Source organism: Pseudophryne corroboree, chromosome 10 (genome assembly GCF_028390025.1).
Source record: "Pseudophryne corroboree isolate aPseCor3 chromosome 10, aPseCor3.hap2, whole genome shotgun sequence".
NCBI lineage: Eukaryota > Metazoa > Chordata > Amphibia > Anura > Myobatrachidae > Pseudophryne > Pseudophryne corroboree.
In genome coordinates this window covers 280,850,197-280,871,042 of record NC_086453.1, presented here as the reverse complement: position 1 = coordinate 280,871,042, position 20,846 = coordinate 280,850,197, and the positions used below count along the sequence as shown (strand labels likewise).

At 46.8% G+C, this 20,846-nt stretch overlaps 1 protein-coding gene across 3 annotated transcripts in view; it reads right to left on the bottom strand.

Annotated features, from left to right (window-relative positions):
* CEP164 (centrosomal protein 164) overlaps positions 1 to 20,846 on the bottom strand; it is a 264,993-nt gene that overhangs the window by 191,221 nt on the left and 52,926 nt on the right. For all 3 annotated transcript variants that reach the window (XM_063943313.1, XM_063943315.1, XM_063943314.1), the window contains exon 4: positions 13,401 to 13,608. In XM_063943313.1, coding sequence (XP_063799383.1) covers positions 13,401 to 13,608 — 208 coding nt within the window. The remainder of the gene's footprint in view (positions 1 to 13,400; positions 13,609 to 20,846) is intronic.

Here is a 20,846-nt window from a genome sequence, read left to right as displayed (position 1 = left end):
ATATATATGGGAACAACCTTATATAAGTGTTGTTCCTTATAGCAGCTTAAATATATCCAATATATCGCCAAAAAATGCCCCCCCCCCCTCTCTGTTTTACCCTGTTTCTGTAGTGCAGTGCAGGGGAGAGTCCTGGGAGCCTTCCTCACAGCGGAGCTGAGCAGGAAAATGGCGCTGTGTGCTGAGGAGAATAAGCCCCGCCCCCTATTTCGGCGGGCTTTCCTCCCGTAGATTTAGATAACTGGCATGGGTTAAATACATACATATAGCCTTAATGGCTATATGTGATGTATTCTTTTGCCTTAAGGTATTAAAATATTGCTGCCCAGGGCGCCCCCAGCAGCGCCCTGCACCCTCCGTGACCGCTTGGTGTGAAGTGTGTGACAACAATGGCGCACAGCTGCAGTGCTGTGCGCTACCTTCATTAAGACTGAAGAGCCTTCTGCCGCCTGTTTCCGGACCTTCAATCTTCAGCATCTGTAAGGGGGGTCGGCGGCGCGGCTCCGGGACGAACCCCAGGGTGAGACCTGTGTTCCGACTCCCTCTGGAGCTAATGGTGTCCAGTAGCCTAAGAATCCAATCCATCCTGCACGCAGGTGAGTTGAAATTCTCTCCCCTAAGTCCCTCGATGCAGTGAGCCTGTTGCCAGCAGGACTCACTGAAAATAAAAAACCTAAAAAACTTTTTCTAAGCAGCTCTTTAAGAGAGCCACCTAGATTGCACCCTGCTCGGACGGGCACAAAAACCTAACTGAGGCTTGGAGGAGGGTCATAGGGGGAGGAGCCAGTACACACCACCTAATCCTAAAGCTTTATTTTTGTGCCCTGTCTCCTGCGGAGCCGCTATTCCCCATGGTCCTGACGGAGTCCCCAGCATCCACTTAGGACGTTAGAGAAATATATATATATATATAAGAACAAATGAGGAGCGCAGATATCAATAAAAGTTGTGAGCATTTAATAAAAAGAAGTATACATATACATACATCTCAGAAAGAGATCAGCAGCACGATGTTATCACACACACGACACCTCCGGATAGCACCAGTGGAACAGCCGCCGGTCACAGCTCATCAAACGATCCCTCCCGGGACCTCACAGGATCAGATCAACAGCGATGTAGTTACATTTAGTGTCCAATTACCACGCCAACGCATTTCGTCACAAAGTCCTCGTGACGAAACCCGTTGGCGTGGTAATTGGACACTAGATGTAACTACATCGCTGTTGATCTGATCCTGTGAGGTCCCGGGAGGGATCGTTTGTTGAGCTGTGACCGGCGGCTGTTCCACTGGTGCTATCCGGAGGTGCCGTGTGTGTGATAACATCGTGCTGCTGATCTCTTTCTGAGATGTATGTATATGTATACTTCTTTTTATTAAATGCTCACAACTTTTATTGATATCCGCGCTCCTCATTTGTTCTTTTACATGTATTCTTATTAAGCCTCGGTACGGCTTTTTTGGAGGAAGCAGCGGTGGATACAAAGAATCAGGATCATACAAATACTGGACATTCCTAAGTATATTGGACTGATTGGAGTATTGCGCAATTATTCCTTCTTTTTTCTGATATATATATATATATATATATCCATTTTTTTTTTCAGAACACTCTTTCTTTCTCTCTCTATATATATATTTTAATGTATATATATCTATACAAACATATATATATATATATATATATATATATATATATATATATATATATATATATATATATATATATATATATATATATATATATATATATATATATATATATAGCGAGGGGGGGGGCACCAAAATGTATCTTGCCTCCGGGCATTTGGGACGAACTTACGCCACTGATAGGAACCATTATGTAGGATGCTTATAGAGTCCCATGGAATAAGAATTCTTATGGCAAAGGCTGCAACAGAACATTGTAGGAATGTGTCTATATGAAATGACAGTCAATTAATACAAACAATGAAGGCACTCTTGGTTGTGCTCATAGAGCACTGTGATTATGTGATTAAGATATGCTCAGCCAGAGAGATATCCTTATAATCTACACTTACTGGCAGGAGGTGACATAACACAGTGACAAAAAGACATCTATGCAGAGGACCCGATTCAAAGTCAGACAAGACTGTCCACTTGCAGTGGTGCAAATTCATGTCTGTGTGTCTTTAGAGGATTCCTCTTACAGTACCATTGAAACTTGCACCAGCTTGGCAGGTGCAGTTTATCTGTGTGAACTTGGCATCCTGTGTTAGAGGTTCTGCGTCTTTATATGTAGCCGCCATCAGTGACACTCCGATATATATGACCAGCTACCCCCCTGTAACATCCCAGGAATACGCACAAAAATCCACAATCTTCTGCATTCAAACATGTTCTGCGTTTTTGTGCAGGAGCCATCAGGATGCATGCACAGTGCGACTTGAATGCATGCGTAATACTTACAATATCGGCTAACTGCATGCAAGGCCTGATTCAGATGTGGTTGGATGTGCTATGACTGCTGCTTCCCAGGAGGCATCTATTGCAAGCAGATGCCTCCTGCTGAAGTAGTGATCCGACCCACGTCCTGAGACGCAGCACTGGATCACTGGGCCCACTATCGGGCGGCTTGTGGTAGGGATGGCCATCGATGATATCAAATCATTAAAGGTTTATGGCCAATGTCGAATAATTTTGCCAACGACAGGGGAGAACTAGATTCCTGCCATCGATGGTACAGAACCACCCGATGGGTCTTTGTTCTTTTTTTTTTCCTTCTTTTTTTTACAATGTGTCGGGACACTAAGCATAGCTCTGCTACCGACACACACAAAGTCCTGCCCCCAGGTTCTTATTGGCCCACGGGCCAGTCAGTGTAGGAATAGGGATGACCATTGGTTATTGTAACCATCACATGGCATACAACCACTGATAGTAATCATCTATAGAGAACACACAGGTAGCCATCTCTAGCTTGCGGCACCCATGGTGCAGTACAAGCCGCACATCGCAGAGGCCTGGAAATCGCCATCCAACGTCAGAAATCCCTGGCCTTTTCCATCCCTCTAAACGGCCACGGCATGCTTAAGTTTTCACAAACTGAAGTCATCACCGCCCCTTCTCCACCCCTGAAACGGCATCAGACTGTCAGTCACTGACAGTCTGATGCCGGGTTACTTGCTACTCATAGGGCTGATTCGCACACGCACAGAACGGGTCCTGCGCATGTCCAATTACTAATCTAAATCTCCCCCACAGTTAGCATCTGGCTCATAATAAGACCCGGAGTCACCTTTTCCATCCTAACTAATGGATGTTAGGAAGGAGACCACCTATGATTTTTGATCTGTAGTTACGAAACCCCCGGTGACACCCCAAGCATTGGTATATGTGGTTGTCAGTCAGCAGAAATAGAAATACATTTTTCTTTCTGGTAGCAAAAAGTAATGGCACACCCAGAAGATTTCTATACCCTAAAGATGAATGTTCTGTGCAAATGAATATATGCCTCCTGCCTATATTCACGGTGTGTTGTTCTTTTACCTCCCCTTATTGACATTTATTACAAGGTGTATTAGATTAGCAAAGAATCACAGCAAAAGCTGATATTTTAAATTACAGATGTGTCCTCTTACATCTTTGCTCTGTGCACTATAAGTCACGTTAGAAGTAGTGTCTTTTTGGCATTTTTTCCTCGATAATGCGTCTTGCTGTGATACAAGGTGGACAGGAAGGTGACATCAATGGTAATCAAGCCCTGCCTTCCTCTGGAAACACTGACCCAATTCACTCATACCCCTTTTCCACTGCAATACTGGGTCCTCTTTCAGACCAGCGCCCCGACCCGGCAATATGCTGGGTTGGTGATGTCACCGGTGACTCGTACGGGAGGTAGCGCTTGAAGATGAGGACCTCTAAGTGTTGCCTCTCTCTATACACTGAACAAGTACCGGGTCACATCCACCCGAGTTACCCGTTCACACAGCACATCGAGCCGGGTTAAACACTATTTCAACCCTGCTCGCTACCAGAGTTGAAATATGGGATAGTTTGACCTGGATTATCTCAACCTGGTGCTTTCACACTGCAAAATATCCCGGGTTGCTGCGCGTTCACATGCAATAACCCGGTGTGTTTATGGCAGTGGACAAGAGTTATCAGTGTTTTCTAAGGCTGGGTGGGGCTTGTATATAATTTCGGATCTTCCCTCTTAAGTATGATTGCCAACAACACGTCTATGCGCTGCACACAAAATATAAATAAATATATATATATATATATATATATATTATATTATATATATATATATATATATATATATATATACACACACACACACACACACACACACACACACACACACACATTCCTACACCCCACAACCTGCATGTCATCCAAAGTACAGGTAAGCTGCCCCCTGCCCACAATACCAACCACTGGCTCTATAACCTGGGTCCAAGGCTACTGTTGCTGCTGTAGAGGGCATAGGAGATAGTGCCAGCTGCAGCTGTGGGACAATGGAGATGGGTGGCAGCTGCTATCTCCCACCAGATCAATCAGAGGGGTTTCCCTGAGTTCAGACTGAAACACGGGTCCCCTAACACCTGCTGCTCCCAGGAGCTAAGGTGCACTGCCGGAGCATGGATTGCATTTTGGAACTGGTAGGACAGGGGTGTGGGTTAGGAAAGAGCACATCTACATCTGCGGTCCAGACTGGAGTGGAATGTGTCAAAAGTAGTTGGACACTGCAGGACAGTGTCCGCCTACAAATTGTTCAGTTCAGGGAAGGGGGGGTTTCCTCTACACTAGAATGATTAGTTGAGAAATATCAAACATGTTTGAGTTTCCCAAATAGCTGGAACAACCGTTTTTTCCCCATTATTCTGTGTGGGGGAGCAAACTGCTGATTATCGTTTGCTCCCACTCACCGCCAGATTATCATTCCAAATAGCCAACTAGTTGGCTGGTTGGAAAGATATTGTCCTAATGTATGTTCAGCTTTACTATTGCCCAGTTTACCTGCTTCCAATACACCAACTTCAAGAAAATAAGAATTTACTCACCGGTAATTCTATTTCTCGTAGTCCGTAGTGGATGCTGGGAACTCCGTAAGGACCATGGGGAATAGCGGGCTCCGAAGGAGGCTGGGCACTCTAGAAAGATCTTAGACTACCTGGTGTGCACTGGCTCCTCCCACTATGACCCTCCTCCAAGCCTCAGTTAGGTACTGTGCCCGGACGAGCGTACACAATAAGGAAGGATTTTGAATCCCGGGTAAGACTCATACCAGCCACACCAATCACACCGTACAACTCGTGATATGAAACACAGTTAACAGTATGAAACAATAGAGCCTCTCAACAGATGGCTCAACAATAACCCGATTTAGTTAACAATAACTATGTACAAGTAATGCAGATAAACCGCACTTGGGATGGGCGCCCAGCATCCACTACGGACTACGAGAAATAGAATTACCGGTGAGTAAATTCTTATTTTCTCTAACGTCCTAGTGGATGCTGGGAACTCCGTAAGGACCATGGGGATTATACCAAAGCTCCCAAACGGGCGGGAGAGTGCGGATGACTCTGCAGCACCGAATGAGAGAACTCCAGGTCCTCCTCAGCCAGGGTATCAAATTTTTAGAATTTTGCAAACGTGTTTGCCCCTGACCAAGTAGCTGCTCGGCAAAGTTGTAAAGCCGAGACCCCTCGGGCAGCCGCCCAAGATGAGCCCACCTTCCTTGTGGAATGGGCATTGACAGATTTTGGCTGTGGCAGGCCTGCCACAGTATGTGCAAGTTGAATTGTACTACAAATCCAACGAGCAATAGTCTGCTTAGAAGCAGGAGCACCCAGCTTGTTGGGTGCATATAGGATAAACAGCGAGTCAGATTTTCTGACTCCAGCCGTCCTGGAAACATATATTTTCAGGGCCCTGACAACGTCTAGCAACTTGGAGTCCTCCAAATCCTTAGTAGCCGCAGGCACCACAAAAGGCTGGTTCAGGTGAAACGCTGACACCACCTTAGGGAGAAACTGGGGACGAGTCCTCAATTCTGCCCTATCCATATGGAAAATCAAATAAGGGCTTTTACAAGACAAAGCCGCCAATGGCCGAAGCCAAGGCCAATAACATAACCACCTTCCATGTGAGATATTTCAGATCCACGGTTTTTAGTGGTTCAAACCAAAGTGATTTTAAGAAAACTCAACACCACGTTGAGATCCCAAGGTGCCACAGGAGGCACAAACGGGGGCTGACTATGCAGCACTCCTTTTATAAATGTCTGAACTTCAGGTACTGAAGCTAGTTCTTTTTTGAAAGAAAATCGACAGAGCCGAGATCTGTACCTTAATGGAACCCAATTTAAGGCCCATAGTCACTCCTGCTTGCAGGAAATGCAGAAATCGACCTAGTTGAAATTCCTCTGTTGGGGCCCTTTCGGCCTCACACCATGCAACATATTTTCGCCATATGCGGTGATAATGAGTTGCTGTAACCTCTTTCCTGGCTTTAGTAAGCGTAGGAATTACTTCCTCCGGAATACCCTTTTCCTTCAGGATCCGGCGTTCAACCGCCATGCCGTCAAACGCAGCCGCGGTAAGTCTTGGAACAGACAGGGCCCCTGCTGCCGCAGGTCCTGACTGAGTGGCAGAGGCCATTGGTCCTCTGATATAAATTCTTGAAGTTCTGGGTACCAAGCTCTTCTTGGCCATCCACGAGTATCGTTCTTACTCCTCGCCTTCTTATTATTCTCAGTACCTTTGGTATGAGAGGCAGAGGGGAGAACACCTAAACCAACTGGTACACCCACGGTGTTACCAGAGCGTCCATAGCTATCGCCTGAGGGTCCCTTGACCTGGAGCAATATCTTTTATAGCTTTTTGTTAAGGCGGGACGCCATCATGTCCACCTGTGGCCTTTCCCAATGGTGTACAATCCTATTGGAAGACTTCTGGAGGAAGTCCCCATTCTCCCGGGTGGAGGTCGTGTCTGTTGAGAAGATCTGCTTCCCAGTTGTCCACTCCGGGAATGAACACTGCTGACAGTGCTAACACATGATTTTCCGTCTATCTGAGAATCCTTGTGGCTTCTGCCATCGCCATCCTGCTTTTTGTGCCGCCCTGTTGATTACATGGGCGACTGCCGTGATGTTGTCTGATTGGATCAGTACCGGCTGGTTTTGAAGCAGAGGCCTTGCTGGCCTCAGGGCATTGTAAATGGCCCTCAGATCCAGAATATTTATGTGTAGGGAAATAACCTGACTTGACCAAAGTCCCTGGAAGTTTCTTCCCTATGCGACTGCCCCCCAGCCTCAAAGGCTGGAATCCATGGTCACTAGGACCTAGTCCTGTATGCCGAACCTGCGGCCCTCTTGAAGATGGGCACTCTGCAGCCACCACAGTAGAGATACCCTGGTCCTTGAAGACAGGGTTATCAGCCTATGCATCGGAAGATGCGATCCGGACCACTTGTCCAACAGGTCCCTCTGAAAAGTTCTTGTATGGAACCTGCCTAATGGGATTGCTTCGTAAGAAGCTACCATTTTTCCCAGGACTCGCGTGCAATGATGCACCGCTACCTATTTTGGTTTCAGGAGGTCTCTGACTAGAGATGACAACTCCTTGGCTTTCTCCTCCGGGAGAAACACTATTTCTGGTTTATGTCCAGAACCATCCCCAGGAACAGTAGACGTGTCATAGGAACCAGCTGTGACTTTGGACTGTTTAGAATCCACCTATGCTGTTGTAGCACTTTCCAAAATAGTGCTACCCCGACTACCAACTGCTCCTTGGACCTCGCCCTTATAACGAGATTGTCCAATTACGGGATAATTACAACTCCCTTTTTTTTTGAAGGAGTATCATCATTTCGGCCATTACCTTGATAAAACACCATCGGTGCCATGTACAGTCCAAACGGCAGTGTCTGGACTTGGTAATGGTAATCCTGTACCACAAATCTGAGGTACTCCTGGCGAGGATGGTAAATGGGGACATGCAGGTAAGCATCCTTGATGTCCCGGGATACCATGTAATCCCCCTCGTCCAGGCTTGCAATAACCGCCCTCAGCGATTCCATCTTGAACTTGAATTTTTTTTATGTTCAAGGATTTTAAATATAAAATGGGTCACACCGAACCATGCGGTTTCGGTACCCCAACCCGTGTGGAATAGTAACCCCGTCCTTGTTGAAGTAGGGGCACCTTTATTACCTGCTGGGAATACCGCTTATTAATTGCCTCTAGCACAGCCTCCCTGCTTGAGGGAGTTGTCAGCAAGGCATATTTTAGGAAACGGCTGGGGGGAGACATCTCTAATTCCAGCTTGTACCCCTGAAATACTACTTGGAAGAAACAGGGATCCACCTGTGAGCGAGCCCACTAATTGCTGAAATTTTTGAGGCGGCCCCCCACCGTACCTGGCTACACCTGTGGAGCACCCGAGTCATGGTGTGTACTCACAGGAGGCGGGGGAAGAATCTTGATTCTGGGAACAGGCTGACTGGTGCAGCTTTTTCCCTCTACCCTTGTCTCTGTACAGAAAGGAAGCGCCATTTGACCCGCTTGCTTTTCTGAAGCCGAAAGGACTGTACCTTTTTCTGTGAGGAAACCTGAGGTAAAATTATTTCTTCCCAGCAGTTGCTGTGGATACGAGGTCCCAGAGACCATCCCCAAATAATGCCTCACTCTTATAAGGCTCTCTATGCGCTTTTTAAGTCTGCATCACCTGTCCAGTGACAGGTCTCTAATACCCTCCTGACAGAATGGACATTACATTTATTTTGGATGCCAGCCGGCAAAATATCCCTCTGTGCATTCCCCATATATAAGACAACGTCTTTAAAATGTTTTTATGTTTGCCAACTATTATCCCTGTTTGACAGGGTCACCAACCACGCTGCAGCAGCACTATCTGCAGGTCTCAGTCTAGTACCTGAGTGTGTAAATACAGACTTCAGGATAGCCTCCTGTTTTTTTTATCAACAGGTACCTATTAAAGTGGCCGTATCCTAAGACGGCAGTGCCACCTTTTTTGACAAACGTGTGAGCGCCTTATCCACCCTAGGGGATATCTCCCAGCGTAACTTATCCTCCTGGCGGGAAAGGGTACGCCATCAGTAACTTTTTATAAATTACCGGTTTCTTAACGGGGGAACCCACGCTTTTCACACACTTCATTTATTCATCTGATGGGGGAACAAAACACTGCCTGTTTTTTCTCCCCAAACCTAAAACCCATTTATAGAGGTTAAAGTCAGAAATGTATAACACATTTTTTATTGCCGGGATCAAGTCACGGATTGGATTGTGTATATGTCTCCACCTTGTCGACACTGGAGTCAGACTCCGTGTCGACATCTGTGTCTGCCATCTGAGAGAGCGGGCGTTTTTGAGCCCCTGATGGCCTTTGAGACGCCTGGGCAGGCGCGGGCTGCGAAGCCGGCTGTCCCACAGCTGTTACGTCATCCACCCTTTTATGTAAGGAGTTGACACTGTCGGTTAATACCTTTTACCTCTCTATCCACTCTGGTGTCGGCCCCACAGGGGGCGACATCACATATATCGGCCTCTGTTCCGTCACCATATAAGCCTCCTCATTCAACATGTCGACACAGCCGTACCGACACACCGCAGACACACAGGGAATGCTCTAAACGAGGACAGGACCCACAAAAGCCCTTTGCGGGGACAGAGTGAGAGTATGCCAGCACACACCAGAGCGCTATATACTGCAGGGACTAACTGAGTTATGTCCCCTATAGCTTTATATCTATATATATATATATAATGTATACTGCGCCTAAATTTAGTGCCCCCTCTCTCTTTTTTTTAACCCTTGTAGACTGCAGGGGAGAGCCAGGGAGCTTCCCTCCAACGGAGCTGTGAGGGAAAATGGCGCCAGTGTGCTGAGGAGATAGGCTCCGCCCCTTTTTCGCGGCCTATTCTCCCGTTTTTTATGGACTTCTGGCAGGGGTATTTACCTCATATATAGCCCCTGGGGCTATATATTGAGGTATTTTTGCCAGCCAAGGTGTTTTTATTGCTGCCTCAGGGCGCCCCCCCCCCAGCGCCCTGCACCCTCAGTGACCGGAGTATGAAGTGTGTGAGAGGAGCAATGGCGCACAGCTGCAGTGCTGTGCGCTACCTTGGTGAAGACTGAGTCTTCATGCCGCCGATTTTCCGGACCATCTTCTTGCTTCTGGCTCTGTAAGGGGGACGGCGGCACGGCTCCGGGACCGAACATCAAGGCTGGGCCTGCGGTCGATCCCTCTGGAGCTAATGGTGTCCAGTAGCCTAAGAAGCCCAATCCGGCTGCAAGCAGGCGAGTTTGCTTCTTCTCCCCTTAGTCCCTCGCTGCAGTGAGCCTGTTGCCAGCAGGTCTCACTGAAAAGAACAAATTCTAAGACTATAACTTTCTAAGAGCTCAGGAGAGCCCCTAGTGTGCATCCAACCTCGGCCGGGCACGAAATCTAACTGAGGCTTGGAGGAGGGTCATAGTGGGAGGAGCCAGTGCACACCAGGTAGTCTAAGATCTTTCTAGAGTGCCCAGCCTCCTTCGGAGCCCGCTATTCCCCATGGTCCTTACGGAGTTCCCAGCATCCACTAGGACGTTAGAGAAAGAAGTGTTCACCTGCTGCCTCTCTCTCCACTTTCTGTTCCCCACTAGTGTACCTCTCACCTAACGCATTTCATCTTTGGATTAAAGACTTTTTCAAAATACCCATGTTTGGCTTTAGCTAATTATTTATAGCACAAGTCCAACTGGGTGTGGTATAGAATATCTACAGTGCCTAGGTAGACAGTCATTGGGTAGACAGGGACAAAAGGAATACAAAAGTTATTTATGTTTTTTGGGTGTAATTTTGTATGTTTCATTATATGTGACCACAATCAGTGGAAACGTGTAACCTGGAAGGCTCGCTTTGCTTGACACACTACGGGCAAGGTGGCGCGCTGCGCCTGCCACATTCCCAATTGTAGTCCACGTGGATAGTAAGAGCGCGCCTAGTGCATACACACTAGACGCTTTGAGCGTTCTGATCAGTCGGAATCAGCCAAATCATTAAAAATTATCGTCTAGTGTGTACCCAGCTTAAGTTATGCTCAATAGCAACAAGTATCACCAAATTCATGTTTTTTACTCAATAACAAAAACAAAAACTTTTAATATATACACGTGTGTGTGTGTGTGTGTGTGTGTGTGTGTGTGTGTGTGTGTGTGTGTGTGTGTGTGTGTGTGTGTGTGTGTGTGTGTGAATAGATAAATTAATCTGCTTTAAATGCTTAACAATCCCTTAGAGGGCTAATATACTAAATTCACCAATCAATTTCACACAGACATTTCTCATCCTGAATTGCCACTGCATTAAATTTGTATCAGTATAAAGCAGAGGTGGTTTTTACCTATAGGCTCCACGACTGCAGCCCCTCCCCCCCCCCCCCCCCCCCTCCCAGGTAAAATTCGCCACCCAGATCACTGTCAGTGTAGTCAGATGCTGTCCGTGAGACAGCACTGGCTACACTGTGACTGGCAGTGACTTCCTATTGGAAGTCCTACCTGCCAGTCACAGACACTACAGGCAGTCCCATTGAGAGGTGTTTCCTCCCTCCTGGACTGCCAGACTGGGCTGCGATAGGCAGAGAGCTGGCTTTGTGTAGGAAGCCCTAGCCTGCTTCTATGGACTGCAGCCGATGTAGTCCACAGAAGCCTTGTTTTTTGTGCACGCGCAGTACCATCGCCTCTACTGTGCATACGCTAGGTCCCGGCGTCTGTGAACTGTACATAGTGCAGGTGCCGGGACCCAGGTGGCGGTGGAGACCCGGCAATCACTAGCGCCAGCCCTCCTCCTCCTCCACCAAGGTAGGAACAGGCGCTGGTATATACACTCCTCATATTGCAACAAAGACATAAATTATATAAAACTTTTTTTAAATTCATACTTTATAGTTTGATATTGTAAAGATGAAACCTATATAATACAGGTTGAGTATCCCTTATCCAAAATCCCACATTTTTGGGCCCCATACTGGAGATAATGACATATACTGTATATTATATATATTATATGTATAAATATATGTAGATATATTATATACTGTATATAATATATATGTCATTATCTCAGTATGGGGCCCAAAAATGTGGGATTTTGAATTTAGGATAAGGGATACTCAACCTGTAAAAACAATTACTATTGCTAGTGAATATATTAAGGATTCCTAAATTAAGACCCTAAAATAACCAAATTCTATAGTTTAATTTAAACCAACCAGGAGTTAAATGATACAAAATGCTTCATAGGCACATAAATTGACCTCCTCTCCTTGTAGTCTGTAATACATGCTCCACTCCAACAACCTTTAATCCTATGGGATTGCTAAAATGTATATCCGGGCATTTTAGGTATTTAGGGGGAATTTCAATTAGCTGCCGTAAATTACCGAGGCTAATTGAGTGGGCACCACTGAGGATTTTGGTTACCTGCCTGCAGGCAGGAGAAACAAAATCGGTTTTAAATGCGATTTTTTTCAAGGCCGCGATCGCACAAACATATGGATCTGGGAATTTATCCCAGATAATGTGTTTTTTGCACAATAGTGAGTACATTTTATAGCAAAGAAAATGGGCATTAATTCAATTGCCAGATAAAAACATTGGGCAAACATTTTTGATAACGCCCGGGTTTTTTTTTTGGCTGTAAAATTTACTGTGCTCAATTGTATTCCCCCCTTAGGCACAACATTTAGGTCACAATTGGAATTGTCCTAATATTGTTAACGAGAAGAGTTGACATGGTTCAAGTTCCTTTTGAACTCTTTTATCATGCCAAAATGTAAAAATATATATAAAAGTGAGTTTTCTCACATTGCACAGAACAAATCCCTTAATGCTTTCATGTCAGAATGTATGTTACCAAAAACCCAGAAAAAAATCTTCATACATCACAATTGTAGCTGTCCAACCCTAGCCAATATCCCATTATTACAATCCTAAAGATTTTTACTACCAAATAAAAAAAGTAAAAAAAAATCTAACTGTCCTAGTGTCTGTAATGTTCATGCAACTTCGTGACTTCTGCAAAGACGATAGTATTTCCCACAAGTTGACTAAACATTACCTTAAACTATATAAAGACTTTCAGCTTGCTGTAGCCTGTACACGTTGAGAGGGGATGCATTTGATATGCCCGCTGTCGGGATCCCGGTGCACCGACGCCGGAATCCTGACAGGCGGCATACCGACAACCATTCTCCCTCTTGGGGTGTCCATGACGCCCCTGGAGAATAAAAAGAAAGGCGAGCGCAGCGAGCCCGCAAGGGGCTCTTTTGCGCTCACGCCATTGCCTGCATGACGGCGGTCGGGATCCCAAGCGCCGGCATAACATAGTACACCTCGTTTAGAGACATCACTAGCAAGATACTTACCATAACAGGTTTGGGGAGTTCTTTCACCTTTTTGTCTTTCTTCTTTTCCTTTTTCTTTTTTTTCTCTCGCTTCTTTCCCTTACCCTGAGCTTGCAGCTTTGAACGTTCTTCTATGACCATTTCTCTGTAATGCTCGTCTATGGGATGGTCCCACGTGGACTGGCCATTGGAAAAGTTGAAGTAATATATATCACCTGTAACATCCTGGCTGGAAGAGAAATGGAAACGTTAACAGTAGGAGGATGGTCACATATAGAGGAACGTGAATAAAGACAAAAGGAGATAATGAGTAATGGGGCCCATATAACTATGGGCTAATTTCCCATTCTTACAACGCCAAACGGATCCACTGATCAAAAACTTATAAATCGACAGACATCGATAATCAATCCATCAGGGAATCAGCAGAAAACTGCCAATGACGACCATTTTTTGGTCATAGGGCGGTATTCGATTAGTGACGTTTTTTCGCCCAGTCGAACAAAACTGCATTTTTTACATTCTACCTATTCAATGCCCGTGACATTTTTCAACTGTTCGAAAATTCCGACACTGACGAAAATCAAGTGTATCGGCGAATTTGACGCTGATAAGAGTGTTTTTGCCAGTTTTTTGGCGCAATTTTCGCCCATGCCAATTACACAAAAAAAAGAAAAAGAAAGAAAGTGAAATGGAATGGTCGAAAATGGATTAAAAAACGGGTGAAAATTGCCACAATTGTGTCAAATTAGTGCCGTTTTTTCGACCAGTCGAAAAAACGAGATTTATGTCAAGAACTGTCTAATACCATTGTTAAATCTCTTTCTGCGAGGTACACTGGGCTCCACAAGGATTAACATCGGGGTGTAGAGTAGGATCTTGATCCGAGGCACCAACAGGCTAAAAGCTTTTGACAGTTCCCAAGATGCACAGCACCGCCTCCTCTATAACCCCGCCTCCATGCCAGTGAGCTCAGTTTCGTTAACCAACCCAATGCAGTAGCAGGTACCAGAGACGACAACCACTCGTAGCCAAGTACACCACACACTCACCGCAGGAGAGGGTGTCAGCAGCTATGCCAATACCAACCCAAAGAAGCTAAGTGTGTCAGGGTGGGTGCCTTGTGGAGCCCAGTGTACCTCGCAGAAAGAGATTTAACAACGGTAAGTTCTTACCATAAATCTCATTTTCTGCTGCAGGGTACACTGAGCTCCACAAGGATTAACATCGGGGATATCCTAAAGCAGTTCCTTATGGGAGGGGACGCACTGTAGCAGGCACAAGAACCCGGCGTCCAAAGGAAGCATCCTGGGAAGCGGCGGTATCAAAGGCATAGAACGTGTTCACTGAGGACCACGTAGCCGCCTTGCACAATTGTTCAAGGGTCGCACCACGGTGGGTCGCCCAAGAAGGTCCAACCGACAGAGTAGAATGGGCTTTGATGGTAGCAGGAACCAGACGACCAGACTGTACATAAGAATGTGCAATCACCATTCTAATCCATCTGGCCAAAGTCTGCTTGGAAGCAGGCCAGCCACGTTTGTAAAAACCAAACAACACGAAAAGAGAATCAGATTTCCTAATGGAGTATGTTCTCTTCACATAGATACGGAGAGCCCGTACTACATCCAAAGACCGCTCTTTGGGAGACAACTCAGGAGAATTAGAGGCCGGAACCACAATCTCCTGGTTAAGGTGGAAGGAAGACACCACCTTGGGTAAATAACCAGGGCGTGTTCGAAGAACCGCCTGATCACGGTGAAAAATCAAATAGGGAAATTTATAGGATAAGGCACCCAAGTCTGAGACCCTTCTAGCTGAAGCAATAGCCAGCAAAAACAACACCTTAAGGGAAAGCCACTTAAGGTCAGCAGAGGTAAGAGGCTCAAACAGACTCTTGTGAATGTATGGACATAAGGTAGGGTAGCAATCTTTCTCTGAAACCAAACAGACAAGGCAGAGATATGAACCTTGAGGGAGCCCAAACGCAGGCCTAAATCCAGGCCTTGTTGTAGAAAGGCCAATAGTTTGGCAGTACTAAACTTGAAAACATCATGGTTGTAAGACACACACCAAGTAAAGTAAGCATTCCAGACCCTATAGTATATCCACGAAGAAGCCGGCTTACTGGCCTTCAACATAGTTTGAATGACCGCCTCAGAAAAACCCTTGGCCCTCAGGACGGAAGCTTCAAGAGCAATTCCGTCAAAGCCAGACGGGCCAAATCCTGGTAAACACAAGGGCCCTGAACGAGGAGGTCTGGTCGTTGTGGAAGTAGAAAGGGACAATCCAGCGAGAGGCCCTGTCGATCAGAGAACCAGTGCCGCCTGGGCCACGCTGGAGCTACTAGAAGTAGGTTTCCTCCTTCTTGCTTGAACTTCCATATTACTCTGGGCAGGAGTGACAGCGGAGGGAACACATACGGCAGCCGAAAGTTCCACGAGATTGACAGAGCATCCACAAACGCTGCTTTAGGATCCCTTGTCCTTGCTCCGAAGACCGGAACCTTGTGATTGGGTCGAGATGCCATCACGTCCACATCTGGGAGGCCCCACTTGTCCACGAGATGTTGAAACACCTCTGGATGTAGGCTCCATTCTCCGGCGTGCACGTCCTGACGACTGAGATAGTCCGCCTCCCAGTTCAGAACACCCGGAATGAACACTGCTGATATGGCCGGCAGATGGCGTTCTGCCCACTGAAGAATCCTTGATACTTCCCTCATTGCCATGCGGCTTCGAGTGCTGCCTTGATGATTGATGTACGCCCCCGTGGTGGCGTTGTCCGATTGCACTTGAACAACAGGTCTGTTCTGTACAAGATGCTGGGCCACAGTCAACGCATTGAACAATGCCTGTAGTTCCAGAATGTTTATAGGGAGTAAGGACTCCTCTGCGGTCCACCGACCCTGGAGAGTGTGTTGTTCCAACACTGCGCCCCAACCTCTCAGACTGGCATCCGTCGTCAGCAGGACCCAGTTGGATATCCAGAAGGGACGACCCCTGCTCAATCGTTGGTCCTGAAGCCACCAGCTCAGCGATAGGCGGACCTCCGGAGACAGGGAGATCATGTGAGATCTGATCCAGTGAGGCAGGCAGTCCCACTTGGACAAAATCAACTTCTGTAAAAGGGCGAGAATGGAATTGAGCATACTCCACCATGTCGAAAGCAGACACCATGAGACCTAACACTTGCATTGCCGAATGAATCGACACTTGCGGACGGGATAGGAGGTATCGGATCTTGTCTTGAAGTTTCAGGACTTTATCCTGTGACAAGAACAACCGCTGGTTGTGAGTGTCCAACAACGCTCCCAGGTATACCATGCTCCGAGCAGGAACCAGGGAGAATTTCTTCCAGCTGATCAACCACCCGTGGGCTGTCATGCACTGGACCGTCAGATCGAGATGACACAGGAGAATTTCTGGGGAACTCGCCAGGATCAACAAATCGTCTAGGTATGGTAGTATCCTGACCCCTTGACGGCGGAGTGTAGCCGCCATGACCGCCATTACTTTGGTGAAAACTCGCGGAGCCGTTGTCAAACCAAAGGGTAACTCCCAAAATTGGTAAGGAAGGTTGCCCACTGCAAACCGCAGGTACTGCTGATGAGATACCGCAATAGGAATATGTAGGTAGGCATCCTGTATGTCCAGGGAGACCATATAGTCCCCAGGCTCCATGGCCAGAACAATAGAGCGCAGCGTTTCCATACGGAACTTGGAAATCCGCACATGCTTGTTCAAGGACTTCAGATTGAGAATGGGGCGCGAGGACCCGTTCGGTTTCGGGACTAGAAACAGTGGTGAATAGAACCCCCTGCCCCTCTGGGACAGAGGCACCTGTTCCACAACTCCTGTGGACAGGAGGGAATGTACCACCGAGTGCAACGTGTTTACTTTTGCCGGATCCAGAGGCACATCTGTCAGGCAAAATCGATGAGGGGGACAATTCTTGAAGGGTATGGCGTAACCTCGAGCAACGACTTCCCGCACCCAGGTATCCGAAGTGGTCCTTAACCACTCCTGGGTAAAACCTAGAAGTCGGCCCCCCACCCTGGGATCCCCCAGAGGGAGGCCCGCCCCGTCATGCGGCCGGCTTGTCAGTTTTGGAAGCTGGCTGACGGGTGACCCAGGCACGCTTCGGACTGGCCTTGGCAGGTCTGGAAGCACGAGCTTGCTTTGGGTACGCCTGACCTTTTGCTTTACCTGGAGTACGAAAGGGCAGAGGGAAAGTACTTTTAGCCTTCTGTGCGGAAGGAGCCGTACTAGGTAGGCAGGCTGTTTTAGCAGTAGCCAGATCGGCCACAATCTTATTGAGGTCTTCTCCTAAGACAATGTCTCCCTTGAAAGGAAGCCCCTCCAGGGTTTTCTTGGAATCCAAATCCACTGACCAGGTTCTCAACCAAAGGATACGTCTGGCCAAGACGGATGCAGTAGCAGCCTTGGCCGCGAGCACCCGGGCATCGGAGGCCGCCTCCTTAAGGTACAGAGAAGCAGTGGTAATATACGAGAGACATTGCAGAGCCTGCTCAGATGCTTCGGAAGACAGTTCCGCCTCAAGTTCCTGAGCCCACGCCTCAACAGCTTCAGCAGCCCAAGTCGCTGCAATAGTTGGATTTGCACAGCTCCCGTAAGGGTATAAATCGCTTTTAAACAGCCCTCCACACGACGATCCGTCGGTTCCTTCAGAGAGGCGACGGTAGTTACTGGCAGAGCAGAGGAAACAACCATACACGCCACATGAGAATCTACAGGCGGAGGAGTTTCCCAATTTTTACACACCTCCGCGGAGAGAGGATAGTGAACCAACAGTCTCTTATTCGGTGTAAATTTTGTCCCCGGATTTTCCCAGGATTCCCGACGTATGTCAACCAGGTGTTCAGAATAGGGTAAAACCTGTTTAACCACCTTCTTACGCTTAAACCTATCCGGTTTCTTAGAGACAGTTTCAGGGTCAGAATCATCAGACACTTGAAGAATGAGCCGTTTCGCCTCAATCAAATCCGAGACATCCACAGATGACTTCCCCTCCCCATCTGAAACAACAGCGTCAATGTCCGAGGACGTGTGCAGAGAGAGATAGATTTGGGTGTGGTGAGTTCAATCTGCAATCTAAATTGCAGTGTAAAAATAAAGCATCCAGTATTTACCCTGCACAGAAACAAAATAACCCACCCAAATGTAACTCTCTCTGCAAATGTTATATCTGCCTCCCCTGCAGTGCACATGGTTTTGCCCAACTGCTAAAAAATATCCTGCTGCGATCAACTTGGAATTACCCCCTCTGTCTGTAATGGCTGCTGACCGGGAGTCAGGGAGAGGGAAGCAGCTCCAGGGCGGGAACATAGCTAAAATGGCGCCCTGGGGCTGGGGGGAGGGGCCTCAGGTCCGACCTGCTCCCCCTGCTGGCATCCCCACCGGGTGTGCAGGCAGTAATACACAAAAACGGGGGGGAACTTGGTACAACATCCCCATGACCTGTGCCCATAATATAACCCTGGTGGCTAGTGGAGCAGCTGCCCAGTACTCAGTGTCCACGCCAGCGCGCGCGCAGCCCGCCTCCTACGGCCGCGCTGGATCGCGGTAAAGTGCGGCACAGGAGCCCCTTACCTCCCCCTCGTCTGCGGCCCCACGATCCGGGAGACGGCAGCGTGTGTGTGACTCACTCTGGAAAGGAAGAAGCCGGCGCCTCCGTTGCAGTGACCCGGCAACCACGGCGCGGGAGTATACAGCGCCGCTGGGGGTGTTGAAGCTGCACGCTGGAAAGTCTATGAGACTTTGCCTGCAGCAGCCCTTGTAGTCTTCTTACATTATCTTCTTCTGTAAAAACAAAGCTCTGAAAAGGCTGCTTAGGGCAGCCTCCTGTTAAGTGCCTGCATACTGCATGTCAACAACTTACAAACTGAGCTCACTGGCATGGAGGCGGGGTTATAGAGGAGGCGGCGCTGTGCATCTTGGGAACAGTCAAAAGATTTGAGCCTCTTGGTGCCTCGGATCAAGATCCTACTCTACACCCCGATGTGAATCCTTGTGGAGCCCAGTGTACCCCGCAGCAGAAAACGGCAGTTAATCGAATACACCCCAAAGTCTGCAAATAGAGGATTTACAGCATGTTGGATTTCCCCGATCCCCTGACCCTGGCACCTGGAGAAGGGGGAATTACCCCAATACTCCCCTGACGTATAGGCCTCATTACTTGATTCAATGTACAGTATTGTAGATTAAATTATACTATGTATTAGATACACATAAAAAAAAGAAAAAGAAATGAAAGAAAAATTCATAAAAAAAGATTTGTCTGGTTCTTTCCCTTTTATTAAATGTACAAACTTATCGAGTCCCATATATGTATTAAATACAGTACAGCTCAAACGTTTATGGTAGGTGTGGAAAAAAGTGCTGCAATGTAAGAAAGCTTTCAAAACATAGAAGTGTTAATTTTTATCAATTAACAAAATGCAAAGTGAATGAACAGAAAACAAATCTAACTCAAATCAATATTTGGTGTGACCACCCTTTGCCTTCAAAACAGCATCAATTCTTCTACTTCTGGCCAGATTTCTCCACACAGTAGATGGGTGTGCCTGGTTCCCACTAGTTTCTACCAGCGCTGAGCTGATGGCATTGCTGGACATCTTCCGAGATCAAAGAGAAGTAGCATGATGTGTCTTTCATCTGATGCACTAAGTTTCCTTGAACAAGGGTGTGACTCCGCACCAGTCCTCAAAATTCAAGTAATAATTTATAGAACCAGAATTATAATCATATGTACAGTAGGTATACTTCCTATTAATTGTACCTGGTGGTGCACCCAGAGTCAGGGAGAAACTAGAGAAAAAACAACTTTGCAGAAGACTCTTGTGTGGGTGCACTCTTGTTTTTGTTATATGACTAATAATTAAAACATAACTTTTATTAACTCATTTAAAATGAATCCTCACTCTCATACTCCACCATGTTTGGTTAATAGAAAATATATTTATATTTATACACAATTGTGCTTGTATTATTAGAAATGAGTAAGAACCCCAAATTGGGTTATTATCACAAAAAAATTGGAAATGTTCTGGTTAGTCTATCACCAAAAGACTTGTAGGGGGATGTAGACACTATGGCTCTACATCCGATTCCTAACCAACCAGCCCAAACGAAGCTTGTTTTAATGAGACCTCAATGGGTCATGATTGACCGGACCATTCTTATCAGGAGTATGTATCCTAACAACAATATGTGCACATATGGGGGTGCCTGCTAGATTTCCCCGTGATTTGGAGATAATAGGTTTAGCTGATTTTTGCTTTAGATATCTAGAAGAAGAAAGAAGACAGAGGATAAAAGGAAGAAAAAGTGGTGATACTGCTGTTGGTATCTGGTCGGAATGGGTCATTAATTACAACACCGGGTATTTTCTGGGGGTCCCCCTCACAGATACTGACCCAGTCTGCCACCGTTTTGCTTCCAAGAT